The sequence below is a fragment of the Dermacentor variabilis genome, chromosome 6 (genome assembly GCF_050947875.1).
Source record: "Dermacentor variabilis isolate Ectoservices chromosome 6, ASM5094787v1, whole genome shotgun sequence".
Classification (NCBI taxonomy): Eukaryota; Metazoa; Arthropoda; class Arachnida; order Ixodida; family Ixodidae; genus Dermacentor; species Dermacentor variabilis.
In genome coordinates this window covers 638,161-651,514 of record NC_134573.1, presented here as the reverse complement: position 1 = coordinate 651,514, position 13,354 = coordinate 638,161, and the positions used below count along the sequence as shown (strand labels likewise).

Here is a 13,354-nt window from a genome sequence, read left to right as displayed (position 1 = left end):
GCAGGGAAGGAATTTCACTTGCAGAGGCTAGATGGGGTGAGTGGAGAGAGTCTCGCTATGCAGTGGAGCTCGCTTCCTGAAATCATCGGATCGCGGCACTGAAATATTTCTATCTTGGCTATTAATGAGCCGATTTGAAAAATTTTTTCAGCAGAACGCTTCCTAGAGGACATGCAACTACTTCCAGCATATAACCAAAATTTTCTGTGGGGCCTGGTGAGGGGCCCTTTAAAGGGACGCTGAAGAAAAATGCGTGAGTCAGTTTGGAATGATGGAGTATTCTATTTTCACTAATTTTGCACTAATAGGTTGGCCAGGAAAGTGCAAGAGGTTATTGACTGAACATGAAGTACTGTAGTATGATAGATGTGACTCAACACAAAGGCAGTGCTGAAGCTTTTGTTTGTCTCTTGAGCTTTTTGTCTGTGTGTGTGTGCAAGTCTGTGTTTTGTGAACCTTGCTGTGCAGCATAGATGCTTATATAAATGAAAGCATGGAGACCCTCATCTCAGTATTGCCACTTGTCTATTGAGCTGTCCAACAAGTGACAGAGAGAAATGAGGGCCATGACTTGCAGGCTACTTTGACTGGGATGAGTACCTGAAGGAGACCAATTCCCAACCCGCACCGTCAACATGCTTCAAGCAGGCAAGTAGACTTCAGCAACCTCTTCCAAATTGTGTAACTGCAGTTTCTTGTGGTAGGGGGGTAAGCAAGTTGTCTCGAGTAATGTTCGTCACTGGGCTGCATCAATGGAATGCTGCATTTGCGCCAAACTGGTCAGCCTCGTAAAAATACTGCATTTATTTATTGGTTTATAATAAATACCTTGCAGGCCCCGAAAGGGGCATCTACAGTGAGATAGATGTGAACAACAATAATACAATCACCATAAGCAAAAAAGGAAAAGAAATGCATACTGTGAGCTAGAAAGTAATGACAAGAGAGTGAAACGAATTATGGGAAATAATTGTGTGATGCGTTTAAAATTATAAGTTAACCGGGGCATAAAAGTATAGTGAAATCATGGTAAATATTGTGCAACCAAATTCAATAGACAACATAGTTACTACAAGGCAGCCATAGCATATGATAATACAAAACCGCTAATGCAAACATAAAATAAAAATAAACATTACATAGTCTAAAAAATGCATGTGCAAAAGGCTTCCGAACTTACTGTGGTTGGTTTCAGAAATGTCAGCGAGGTCATTCTATATTTGTACTGCATGCAGCAGAGGCATTGAATGACTGCATCCCACTGTTTCTGCACACGAAACTGAAATTGAAAGAATATAATGCAGGTTGGGGGGGGGGGGGGGAAGCACAGCTTTGATGGCTTGAATAACAGTTGAGGACCTCTAGTTATAACGCCAGTGTATGTATACTGGTCGTTTAAAATAGTAGTACCTCTTAGCATGGTGTGATGTGCACAGTTATTTTTTATTTATTTATTTATTTATTTATTTATTTATAGTACCCCCAGGGGTTAAAATGAAGCATTACAGAGGGGAGGGGCTAATAAATACAGATAAATATGCAAAAAAGGAGAAAGGGAAACGCGAATACTAATCAGATGACAACGCATGGTACAATGTAAAAATAACGCGAGAGTGGCACAAAAAAAGCCTATTACGGTAAAGAAAAATTATTATACAAAGAAAAACGGAAAACTTCGGTAATACAGATTAAATATAAATACATGGTATATAGGACAAGTTAGAGTGAGACAATAAGCACAGAATGATAGAGAATAAAGCATAATACAAAATACACTGTTTGTAGATTAGGCGGAATTGCCTCGTTATACATTCACATCAAGGCATACTAGATAATATTAGTAAGTGCCTTATGGAAGTTATCTGTGTTAGTTATATAGACTAGTGGATCCGGTAGGTGATTCCATTCCTGGCATGATTTTGGAAGAAATTAATTACCATAGGTAGACGTTTTGTGTAATGGGATGTTCACCTTATGACGATGGTCCAAGCGTGCAGAAGTAAAAGAGGCTATTTCGATAAAGCGTGACTTGAGTGTAGGAATTAAATGGTATATTTTATGGAACAGACAAAGGAGAGTGATTTTTCTGCGTTCGGAAAGGAGAGATATGTTGAGGGCAAGTCTGATGCTAGTTATGCTTGCTGTGCGCTGGTATTTGTTATGAATAAAACGAACGGACCAATTCTGCACAACTTCTAAGCTGTTAATTAATGTTAATTGATGAGGGTCCCATATTTAGGATGCATACTCTAGATTAGGCCGAATGTAGGTGACATATAACTGCTTTTTCAGGGAAGAAAGTGCGAGTGAAAAATTTCGTTTAATATAGCCCAGCATGCGGTTAGCTTTTGATGTAATGTGTTCGATATGTCGTTTCCATGAGAGATTATTTGTAATGTGCAATCCGAGGTATTTATAACAAGATACTGATTCAAGTGGGATGCTGTTAAGATGGTAGTTATAAAAAGATACTTGGCTACGTGAGATTCTCATGAATTTACATTTTGAAGCGTTAAGATTCATATGCCAGCGGGAGCACCAGGTTGTAACGTTATCAAAGTCTGATTGTAATGTAGCCATATCAGAATCATTAGTTATTTTTCGGTAAATTACGCAATCATCGGCAAACAAAAAAATAGAGCTAGTGATTTGATTAGGCAGGTCGTTAATATAAATGAGAAAGAGTAAAAGCGCCAACACAGAGCCTTGAGGTACACCCGATTCTACTGGCACCTCTGGTGAGTCATTGTCATTGATGGTTACATATTGGGTACGATCATAAAGAAAGCTGCAAATCCATTTGAATATTAAAGGGTCAATATTTAGAAGGCTTAGCTTATAGATAAGTAACTGGTGATTAACTTTATCAAAGGCTTTAGAAAGTCTAAAAAGATACAGTCCATCGCAAAACCCGAGTCCAAGAACACATGCAAGTCATTAGTGAATGTTATTAGTTGTGTTTCACAAGAAAAAGATATTCTGAAACCGTGCTGATAAGGGCTAAAAAAAATTGTTTGATTCAAGAAAGTTTACAAGGTGAGTGAAAATGATGTGCTCAAAAATTTTGCAGGGTACCGAAGTTTATGAGATGGGTCTGTAATTCAAAGGGTGATGTGGGCTTCCCGATTTAAAAAGCGGGGTCACCTTACCGGCTTTCCAATCAATGGGTAGGGCACTGTCGTTAAGCATACCTGCCAACCCTCCCGATTCGCCCGGGACACTCCCGATTTTTTACTGAACTTTCCGATTGTACGATGACTGTCTTATATCTCCCAAAAAGTTGTCTCTGTTAGCGCAATAACGTTTTTTGTGAAACCGGCACCACGGAATCTACAGCCACATCGTAATCGTCAGCATCAATAACAACTTCCTTTTTCCCCTGGTCATTGGTTTGGTTATTTTACTAGCTCTCTTTATTCTTGTAGAGATACCCAGTGGTTTTTATTATAGTTAATTTTTTCCTCGCTTTTACACTGTTCAATAACAGTAGGACAAGAGAATTCATGGGACGGCCGGCTAGAAAAGCCAAGGAGGAAGGCGGGGACCTCGTCCAGTGTGAGAGGAGTGAACGATAGTGTTATTTGGATGAAACGACATTCAAAACCATGGCGGAGGCGGAAGGGAACGGCTTTGTGTGCAGGCTGTGTAAAGTGATTGAGAATTTGGAGAAGCAGCTAAAGAGTGAAATGGCGAGGACAAACGAGTAACTCGAGAAATAAAAAACGAAACGCGCAGAGTTTGAGGAAAGGGTCGAGAGGGAGTGGGCCTCAAGAATTGAGGCTGTAGAGCAGAAATGGAGTGAGGAGCGAGAGAAAGGGCAGCAATTGGAAAAACAATTGAAAGAGATGAGAGAGAGAGAAGCTGAGAGGGAGGCACAGCAGGACTTGAAGGAAAAGGAAGAGGGAGGATCACCCAGAGGAACAGAATGGGGGGCAGACACGTTAACGTGGGGACCGCGGGAGACACAGGTACAGAGGGATGAGACGACAGGAGGCAGAGAAGGCGAGGAGGCAGGGAAGAACGAGCCAACAGAGACAGGAGGGAGGCAAGATTTGCTTGAAGACAGAAAGGTCTGGGTCGTTGGAAGCTCCAACATATCGCGAATGCAAACAGCACTGCTCAGAACAGTGCAGTATGACAGCAGGGTGAAGGTCGAAAGCATGCCGGGGGCTCGATTCGAAGCTGTGGCGGAGAGAGCCAAAAACAAACTGAACAAAAACAGAGAGGGAAGAAACCTGGTCATTTTGCCTGCTGGTGTGAATGATGTCCTGCAGAATAGGGGGCGAATGCTGGGCAGACAGATTCAAGAGGGAGTGGCGAAATTAAGGGCGACCTCTGAGGCGGTGCACATTGCCCTGTGTACTGTCCCAGAGGTCAGGGGACAGGGCCCTTTCATTGAAGAACAGGTAGTGGCGGCCAATGTAATTATTAGGGAGTTGGGGCGAGCCCTCAGGTGTGATGTGGTGGAGGTGAACAGAATGATCGGGGGGAAAAACTTCCCCCCTTTCGGCCCGGATAGCATTCACTACACTACACCAGCGGGATGGCAGGTAGGAACGAGGGTGGGTCGTAGGGCTCAGGCTTTTTTGCCAAAACATAAAAGATAAAGGACAGGGGAGGGAGGGCAGGACAGGAACACGGAGGAGGAAGATGAAGAAGAAGGCAGTAAATGTGGGATTCATCAACATGCAGGGGGGAAGAAATCGCATTAAGTGGGACGAAATAGAAGAACAGTTACAAACGGAAAATTTTCAGGTATATGGAGTGGCCGAAACCCATTTAAGAGATGAGGAAGAGCCACCATTCATTCCAGGATACACCTGGGTAGGGTGCAACAGAAAAAGGAAAGGACGCAGAGGAGGAGGCCTTGGGGCGCTAGTGAGGGGACAGGACTGGGAAAGGGTAAGGGAGAGCTGCAGTGAGTACATGTGGCTCAAGGGCACCGTAGGGAAAGTTGAAACAATCCTGGGAGTTGTGTAGCTGAAAACGGGCAATGAGTCGAAAGAGGAGAATGCAAAACATTTCAAATGTATGGCCGAGGACATCAGGGAGTTAGCTATGAAATGGGAGATAATCATCATACGTTTGGAATACTTTGACGGGGCGACAGATGCAACAGGGCAGATGTTAGTAGATTTTTGTGAGGCTCATGATTTTGTGATAGTTAATACTGAAATTAAATGCAACGGGAAAATAACATGGGAAAGAAATAACACCCACTCGACAATCGACTACTGCCTCATGACCCACAAGCTGTATGAACGGTTTGGATGTATGGAAATTGATGAGGAAGGTACAAAAAGCCTGGGGAGTGATCACAAACGAATCAAAATCAGCTTTGGAAGGACAGTACCACTGGTAGAAACTAAAGAAAGGAAAGGTACGAGCAAATTGAATGACAGGCAGCTACAAGAAGTGGCGAAAAACATTGAAAGCATGGTATCCAAGCAACCGCAAAGGGCATGGGCATACAACGACTTAATAGGTATTTTTAAACGAGAGCTAGAGGAGGGACAGATTAGGAAACTAGGAAGTAAGCAGGGAAGACATAAACCAAAAAGCTGGTGGGACCGAGAAGTCAAGGAGGCCATAGAGCAACGCAAAGATGCGTGCAGAAAACACAGAGCAACAAAGCAAAGGGGAGCCACACCAGAAGAGGTGGAGACAAAATGGGAGGATTACCTTGCAATGAAAAGAGAAGCATTGGCATTAATTCAAGCCAAGATAGCAAAAGTTGGGGCACAGTGGTTGTTAGAAATACGAAAAAAAGACAGAAATGCATCTAAGAAATTTTGGGAACATATAAGGCAACAGAGTAAGAAGACAGAGGTGGTTCAGCACTCACTGACCACACCAGAAGGCACAAAGATAGAGGGAGAGGAAGCTCAGGAATATATTAGCTTAACTATAGAGGCAGCATTTGCAGAGCCAGTGGGTAGCGAAATGGAGAACAATGACAACAGCAGGACAGAATTAGAGGAGGAGTACAGAGGGATGACAAGTAAGGAATGGGACAGAATTGAACACAAGGTCCCCGTGGGAACAGCGACAGGACCTGATGGCATACCTGTGAAATTGATAAGCATATTAAGCCAGAAAAGTAAATTAAAATTACGACAACTTATTGAACAAATAGTAGTAGGGGGAGATGTTCCACAGGACTGTAAATCAAGCAGAATGATATTAGTTTACAAAGGTAAGGGAAGCAAGGACAACATTAAATCCTACAGGCCAATAACTGTCACATCAGTCATATACAGAGTAGCAATGCAGATGGTGAAAAAGAGAATGGAGGAATGGGCAGAATGTGAAGAGATGTTGGGAGAACTGCAGAATGGATTTAGAAGGAACAGAAGGCTAGATGATAATTTATTTGTTATAACACATTGCATAGAGATAGCGGCAGCCAGGCAGAAACCGCTGTGGATAGCTTTTTTAGACATTAGAGGAGCCTATGATAATGTAAACCGAGAAAAGTTATGGAGCCAGTTGAGGGAATATGGTCTAGATAGAAAGATGATTGGGTTCCTACAACAATTTTATACAGATAATGAGGTAGAGATAACATGGGAGGGGGAAACTACAAAGCCAGCTAAAATAAGAAGAGGTCTCAGGCAGGGCTGTCCATTGTCGCCTCTGCTTTTTATGATTTACATGAGCCAAATGGAAAAGAGACTAGAACAGAGCACAATAGGAACTGACATAAGCTATATGCTGGAAGGGCAGAAGGTAGCTCAAGTACTAGCCGGACTGATGTATGCAGATGATATTGTACTGCTTGCGGACACCCGAGTAGGGCTACAGGAACTTATGAGCATACGTGGAGAGGAGGGAGAAAAATTGTGACTGCAATTCAGTAGAGAGAAGTCTGGGATAATAGTATACAATGAAGAAAGGGGGGAACCATTGGAAATACAAAGCACTAAGATTGATCATGTTGAAAAATACAAGTATTTGGGCATATGGCTAAACGAGGGCAAAAAGTACTTGGAAGAACAGGAAAAAATTATGATTGAAAAAGTGAAAAGGAACTCAGCTGTAATGAAACACAAGGCACTATTGAACTATAATAGGTACAAGGTGGTTAGGGGCGTATGGAAAGGGGTTATGGTACCTGGCCTCACATTCGGAAATTCAGTACTGTGCATGAAATTGGAAGTTCAGGCATGCATGGAAACAAGACAGAGAAGTGTAGGCAGGTTGGCCTTAGGAGCGCACAGGAACACCCCTAATGATAAAGTGCAGGGGGACATGGGATGGACGTCATTCGAAGGTAGAGAGGCAATAAGTAAGCTAAAATATGAACAGAGACTCCCAGCACTGGAGGAAAAAAGGTGGGCAGGAAAAGTGTACAAATATCTATACATGAAAAGTTTGAACACAAAGTGGACACTCAGAACGAGGAAGCTGAGGGATAGATACCTACAGCCGAGGGAGGGTGTCCAACGTGGTTCTAGTGTGGGAAAGGAGGTAAAGGAGGCGGAAAGAAAAATGTGGGAAGAAAGAATGCTCGGAAAGCCAGCACCATCTATGTATAGGTCACAAAAACAGGAGATTAAGAGAGAGCTCTTATTTGATAACTCGCGGGGCAGCTCACTATTATTCGAAGCTAGGACGAGGGTTTTGAGAACGAAAACATACAGGGCTAAATTTGAAGACGTGGACCTTTGGTGCACAGCTTGCGGAACCGAAATGGAGACCACAGAGCATATAGTGCTGAGATGCACAGACCTTTGCCCGACTCTGGCAGAGGGAACAGTGGCAGATATGGAAAGGGCATTGGGTTTTCCCGGGGAACGAGGGCAAATAGACGAGAAAAGAGTGGCAGTAACGAAGGGGAGGCTAGAGGATTGGTGGAGGAAGTCAAGGGAGAGATAATACCATAAATCGGGGAGATAATGTTTCCTATACTTTTTTAGATAGTTATTTTGGGGGGAGGAGGGGAGTGAAAACTAGTTTAAGGAGAAGAGGATATAAAGAAAGAAAAAAAATGGCCAGGCTTAGCTTGGTTAAGAAAAGAATGCGTTGCATATTGCGCGGTCAGGTGGTGGCTGCGGCCACGCACGACCGCGCCAGTTGGGGCCCAGCTTTTCCTCCGTGACGTCACGCGCCGGCGCAGCGCCCCTAGTGGGAGGAGCGGGAGTCAGGTGGTGGCTGCGGCTGCACGCGACCGCGCGAATTGGGGCCCAGCTTTTCCTCCGTGACGTCACGCGCCAGCGCAGCGCCCCTAGCGGGAGGAGCGGGAGTCAGGTGGTGGCTGCAGCCGCGCGCGACCGCGCGAGTTGGGGCCCAGCTTTTCCTCCGGCTGTCGTGACGTCACGTCACGTGGTTGCGCTAAAGGTCAATGGTGGCTGCCCAGCCGCGCCCAAGGGCTGAACTGAGTGATTGCAATATGCAACGCATAAAAAATAGGAGGGGGAGCAAAAGGCTAGGTAGCGCCAGCCGCCGCCCGTTACAAAGGGTATAGCCGTCATCCATCCATCCATCCATCCATCCATGCACTAGCGCCATCGGTATCGCGACCTACTGGAACTCCAGACCTGCACAGATATCCGGCTTCTATGGGAGCAGCGTGTGCCCACTTTCGTTCAACCGACGGCCGTAAGTGGCGCTTTTATAACCTGTTCGTCAGTAGTAAGCGCAATTTTATGCGCGAAGAGCGAGCGGTCAAGAGCGGTCCTCTGCACGAGGCTTCAGCGACTTCGTTCGTAGCTAAGTACTCTTTTATCTTTATTAGCTAGTGTTTTGAAGTGTTTTCTTTTGCATGCAGTAGGGGCGCAAATTTTGAATTCTTGGTAGGAGTAGTAAACGCGTGAGTAAACGTACCGGCTTTGTCTAGGTCTGGCGGCTCCCCCGTTAGGCCTAAGTGGTAGGAGGGACCTATTTGATAGGCTTATTTAATTCTTTCAGCTAGCTCTTCGGATTCTTACATAGAGTAGGGAGTGATAATTCTTTATTTTTGTTTAGGATAGTGGTCGGCTTTGCGTGAGTGATTTGGCGAACTTACTCGTTGGGCCTAGGGACGTAGGCCTAGCGATGAAATCGAAGAACGTGAAGGTCGCGGGGGATGGGGAGCAAGTGCAGTGCGACGAGTGCCTGCGATGGTGCTTCCTCGACGAGACTGAATTCCAGAATTTAGCAGATGCGGAGGGGTCTAGTTTCACGTGCAGGTCGTGCGAGGGCGTCAGGGAAGCCGTCCAAAAACTGGAAGGAAATTGGGCGGCTAAGTTCGAAGAGCATAAGGCAAACCTGAGGGAGGAGCAGGAGAAGCGGGTAGCACTGCAGGCGAAAGTTGAAAATTTCGTCAAGGTGGAGGCGGCCCAGGCCGCGCAGTTAGTAAGGACTGTGGCCGAGCTTGAGGAAGAGAAAGAAAGGAGTGCCGAACTGAAAAAACGGCTCGACGCACTTGAGACGCGGGCAGCGGAGAATGTTGGGTCAGGACACCAAAGCGGTGGCAAAGACTCAGAAAGTAGGTTAGACCCTACAGGCGAAGTGGGAGGCAGGGAGCCAAAGCAAGCGGTCGCCAGCTCGCCGCCGGTGAATCGGCGTAGCTATAGTGAAGCAGCGCAACACGCCCCGAGTGAGGCGACGCTGCAGCCACAGGAAGCTGGAAAGAGCGGCACCTACCTTGAGGCCATGCGGAAAAAGCAGGAGCCCAGGGGACAATACCCTTTGTCGAGTCAGAATCACGTGGAAAAGGACACAGGGAAGCAGGGCTCTCTCTGCTTCCCTGTGAAAGAGTGAAAGGGTGATTATCGCTGGCGACTCAAACATGGCTGGGTGCTCAAAAGCAATTGTGGAGAGGGTGAAAGGCGACAAAAGAAGGGCAGTAGGCACATTTCCAGGGCGGACACTGAGTTCTGTCATGGAGCGAGCAAGAGAAAAGCTCACGGAAAATGCCCACGTGCGCAACCTTGTCGTAGTACCAGGTGGGCTAAGTGACGTCCTAAACAGGAAAGGGCCAGGACTAGCCCAGCGCTTGGCGAAGGGGGTGGACGACTTGCGCGAGCTATCCCCTCAAGTGCAGATCGTGGTATGCACGGTGCCGGAGGTGCCTGTGCGTGACAGTCATGTACAAAGATCCGTAATGGCTGCCAATGAGGCAATATGGAAAATGAGCCGAGAGAAGGGCTTCGAGGTTGTCGACGTAAACAGGGAAGTAAGAAGTTGTGGTGGTTTTAAACGAGATGGGATCCACTTCAATTACAGGCTAGCACAAGAAGTGGGCTGGCGACTTGGGGGTCGCGCTGTTGCTTTTTTAGGGGACCCGCGGGCGCTCAGGAGGTCAGAGTAGGTAGTAATGAAGAAGGTCCCCTAGGGGAACATCAGAAGAGCATCGCCGTCGATAACAGAAAAAGGAGGAAATCAAGAACAAGAGCTCGCCATGCAATAGGCTACATAAACATGCAGGGCGGCAGAGGAAAGGAAAAGTGGGCAGAGATTGAGGAGCAGTTACATAGAGAACAAATAGGGGTGTATGCGGTTACAGAAACGCACCTTAGAGACTCAGAAGAGCCGCCAGTTATTGAGAATTATGTATGGGAAGGGTGCAACAGAACTAAGTCGGAAAGAAAGGGAGGGGGAGTCGGAATGCTCATCCATCAGGGAGCCAAATGGAAAAGAGTAAATTCACAATGTCAAGAGCATCTTTGGTTATCAGGTACAATGAGTGGGAAAGAAACTTGGCTGGGAGTTACGTATTTGTGGACCGGAAAAAATCGCACAGAGAAGAATAAAGAGTTAGTGGAATACATAAGCGCTGATATTAAGGGTTTTGGGAATGGTGCTGAGATTGTCCTATTAGGTGACATGAATGCCCACATACAGGATTTAGATGGCTATACCGACAATAACGGGAAGTCAATGCTAGACCTTTGCGAGCAACATAACCTAGTGATCGGGAATACAGGGCCTAAGTGTGAAGGACAGATCACGTGGGAAGTGGGAAACCGGCAATCGACCATTGATTACTGTCTGATGACAGAAGGAATTCATGATAAGTTGAGAGAAATGGTCATCGATGAGGAAGGGTTTAGCAGCATAGGGAGTGACCATAAACGCATCATTTTGAAAATGGGATATGTAGTTGGGTAGGAGAGCAAGAAAAGCACAATGGCCAGTCCAAATTTGAACGCTGAACAAATAGCAAATATAGTCACTAGAGTTGAAGAAGAACTTGGCAAGTGGCCTAGTAAGGAGTGGGAATATGGTGAGCTTCTAAGTGTAATAACGACAGAAATACGGAAAGAGAAACAACATGTTCGTTGGAAAGGAAGAAAGAAACCGAAAAGCTGGTGGAACAAGGAGATACGAGAAGCGATCACCGAACGACAGAAGGCATCTCGAGAGCACAGGCAGGCAAAGAAGGCGCAGTTGCCACAGGATGAAGTAACCAGTAAGTGGGAAATATACCGGGAGAAAAAGTCTATGGTTCAAATACTGGTGCAAGCAAAATTAAAAGGTGAAAGTGAACGTTGGTTGTCAGAAGTACGTGAGAAAAAGAAGGCCGCACCTAGGATATTTTGAAATCACATAATATTATTAGGCAGGAAGTCAACAACAATACAACAACATATCCTAGACGAAGATGAAAACAGACTGGAAGGAGAAGCGGCAATAAATTACATCCGAAACGCAACAGCCGAATCCTTCCAAGGCAATGACGAGGTTGAACTTGATGAAAAAAAGAGCATGAAAGAGACCCAAGTGGAAAAGGAGCTGGTGCTGCCAAATTTAAACTGGAAGAAAGCGGAAGAGAAAATTCCTAAGCGCACAGCCACAGGGCTAGACGAGGTTTCCGTTAGGCTGATAAATGAACTGGGACCAAAAAGTAGGGAAGCTCTGGTGAAAGCAGTGGAAAAAACTTTAAAAGATAGACGAATACCAGACAGTTGGCGACAAAGTAGAATGAATTTAATTTATTTAAAGTAAGGGGGATAAAGACTGCATTCACTCGTATAGACCGTTGACCATTACATTGGTAATATACAGGCTAGCAATGCAGGCAATCAAATTAAAGCTTCAAGCATGGGCAGAGAATGATGGCTTTTTGGGAGAGCTTCAGAATGGCTTTAGAATAGGTAGGCGTTTGGATGATAACTTGTTTGTTCTTACTCAGTGTATCGAAATATCAAAAGCAGAAGGCAGGCCGTTGTATGTGGCCTTTTTGGACATTAAAGGAGCATACGACAACGTAGACCGCAACATATTGTGGGATATTGTGGAAGGGGAAGGCTTAGGTAACGATTGTCTACAGCTTTTGAGAGAGATTTACCTAGAAAATACCGTTTGCATTGAATGGGAAGGGATGAGAAGCGCGGAGAAAGTTCAAATCAACAAGGGACTGAGGCAGGGGTGCCCTTTATCCCCGCTGCTGTTTATGATGTACATGGTGAGGATGGAGAGGGCGTTAGAAGGAAGTAATATCGGGTTTAATCTCTCATACAAACAGGCAGGTACAGTAATAGAGCAGCAACCCCCAGGTTTATTTTATGCGGACGACATTGTGTTGCTCGCTAACAAGCAAAGTGATTTGCAACGTCTGGCTAATATCTGTGGACAGGAAGGCAACAATTTAGGTTTGAAATTTAGTGTTAGAAAATCAGGTGTTGTGGTATTCAATGAAAACAGTGAACAGACAGTGGAGATACAGGGCCAAGAAATACCTCGGGTAACAGAATATAAATACCTTGGTATATGGATAAACGAAGGCAATGGATATATGGAAACACAGGAAAAAACCATAACAGTCAAGGGGAAGAGAAATGCAGCCATAATGAAGCACAGAGCGCTATGGGGATACAATAGGTATGAGGTCCTCCGAGGTATGTGGAAAGGGGTAATGGTTCCAGGACTTACTTTTGGAAATGAGGTTGTTTGCTTTAAATCAGGAGTACAATCAGGACTCGACGGGAACCAAAGGTCAGTGGGTCGCCTCGCATTGGGTGCTCACGGGAAGACTATAAATGAAGCTGTGCAGGGGGATATGGGCTGGAATAGTTTTGAAGTGAGGGAAGCTCGCAGTAAAATTGAGTATGAAGAACGGCTGAGGAATACGGAAGAAAGTAAATGGGCTGGGAGAGTGTTCAGGTATCTGTACAGGCAAAACATTGATACACAGTGGAGGAAAAGAACTAGGAAGCTTACCAGCAAGTATGCGGCCTGTGGGGTGGGCAATACAGCAACAAAGAAGGTCAAGCGGAAAGTCAGAGAGGCTGAATTAATCTCATGGGTGGCGGCAATGGAAAAGAAACCTGCCATGAGTAACTACTTAAAAGGAAAAAACGAAATCAGGAAAGAAACCATTTATGATAACTCAAAGGGAAGCTCATTACTTTTCGAAGCGAGATCTGGA

The 13,354-nt window shown here is 45.2% G+C and overlaps 1 protein-coding gene across 3 annotated transcripts in view; it reads left to right on the top strand.

Moving 5' to 3' along the window:
- The window catches only part of LOC142584566 (polycomb protein SCMH1-like), a 389,046-nt gene that overhangs the window by 135,723 nt on the left and 239,969 nt on the right, over positions 1-13,354 (top strand). For all 3 annotated transcript variants that reach the window (XM_075694672.1, XM_075694674.1, XM_075694673.1), the window contains exon 4: positions 578-648. In XM_075694672.1, the coding sequence (XP_075550787.1) occupies positions 578-648 (71 nt within the window). The remainder of the gene's footprint in view (positions 1-577; positions 649-13,354) is intronic.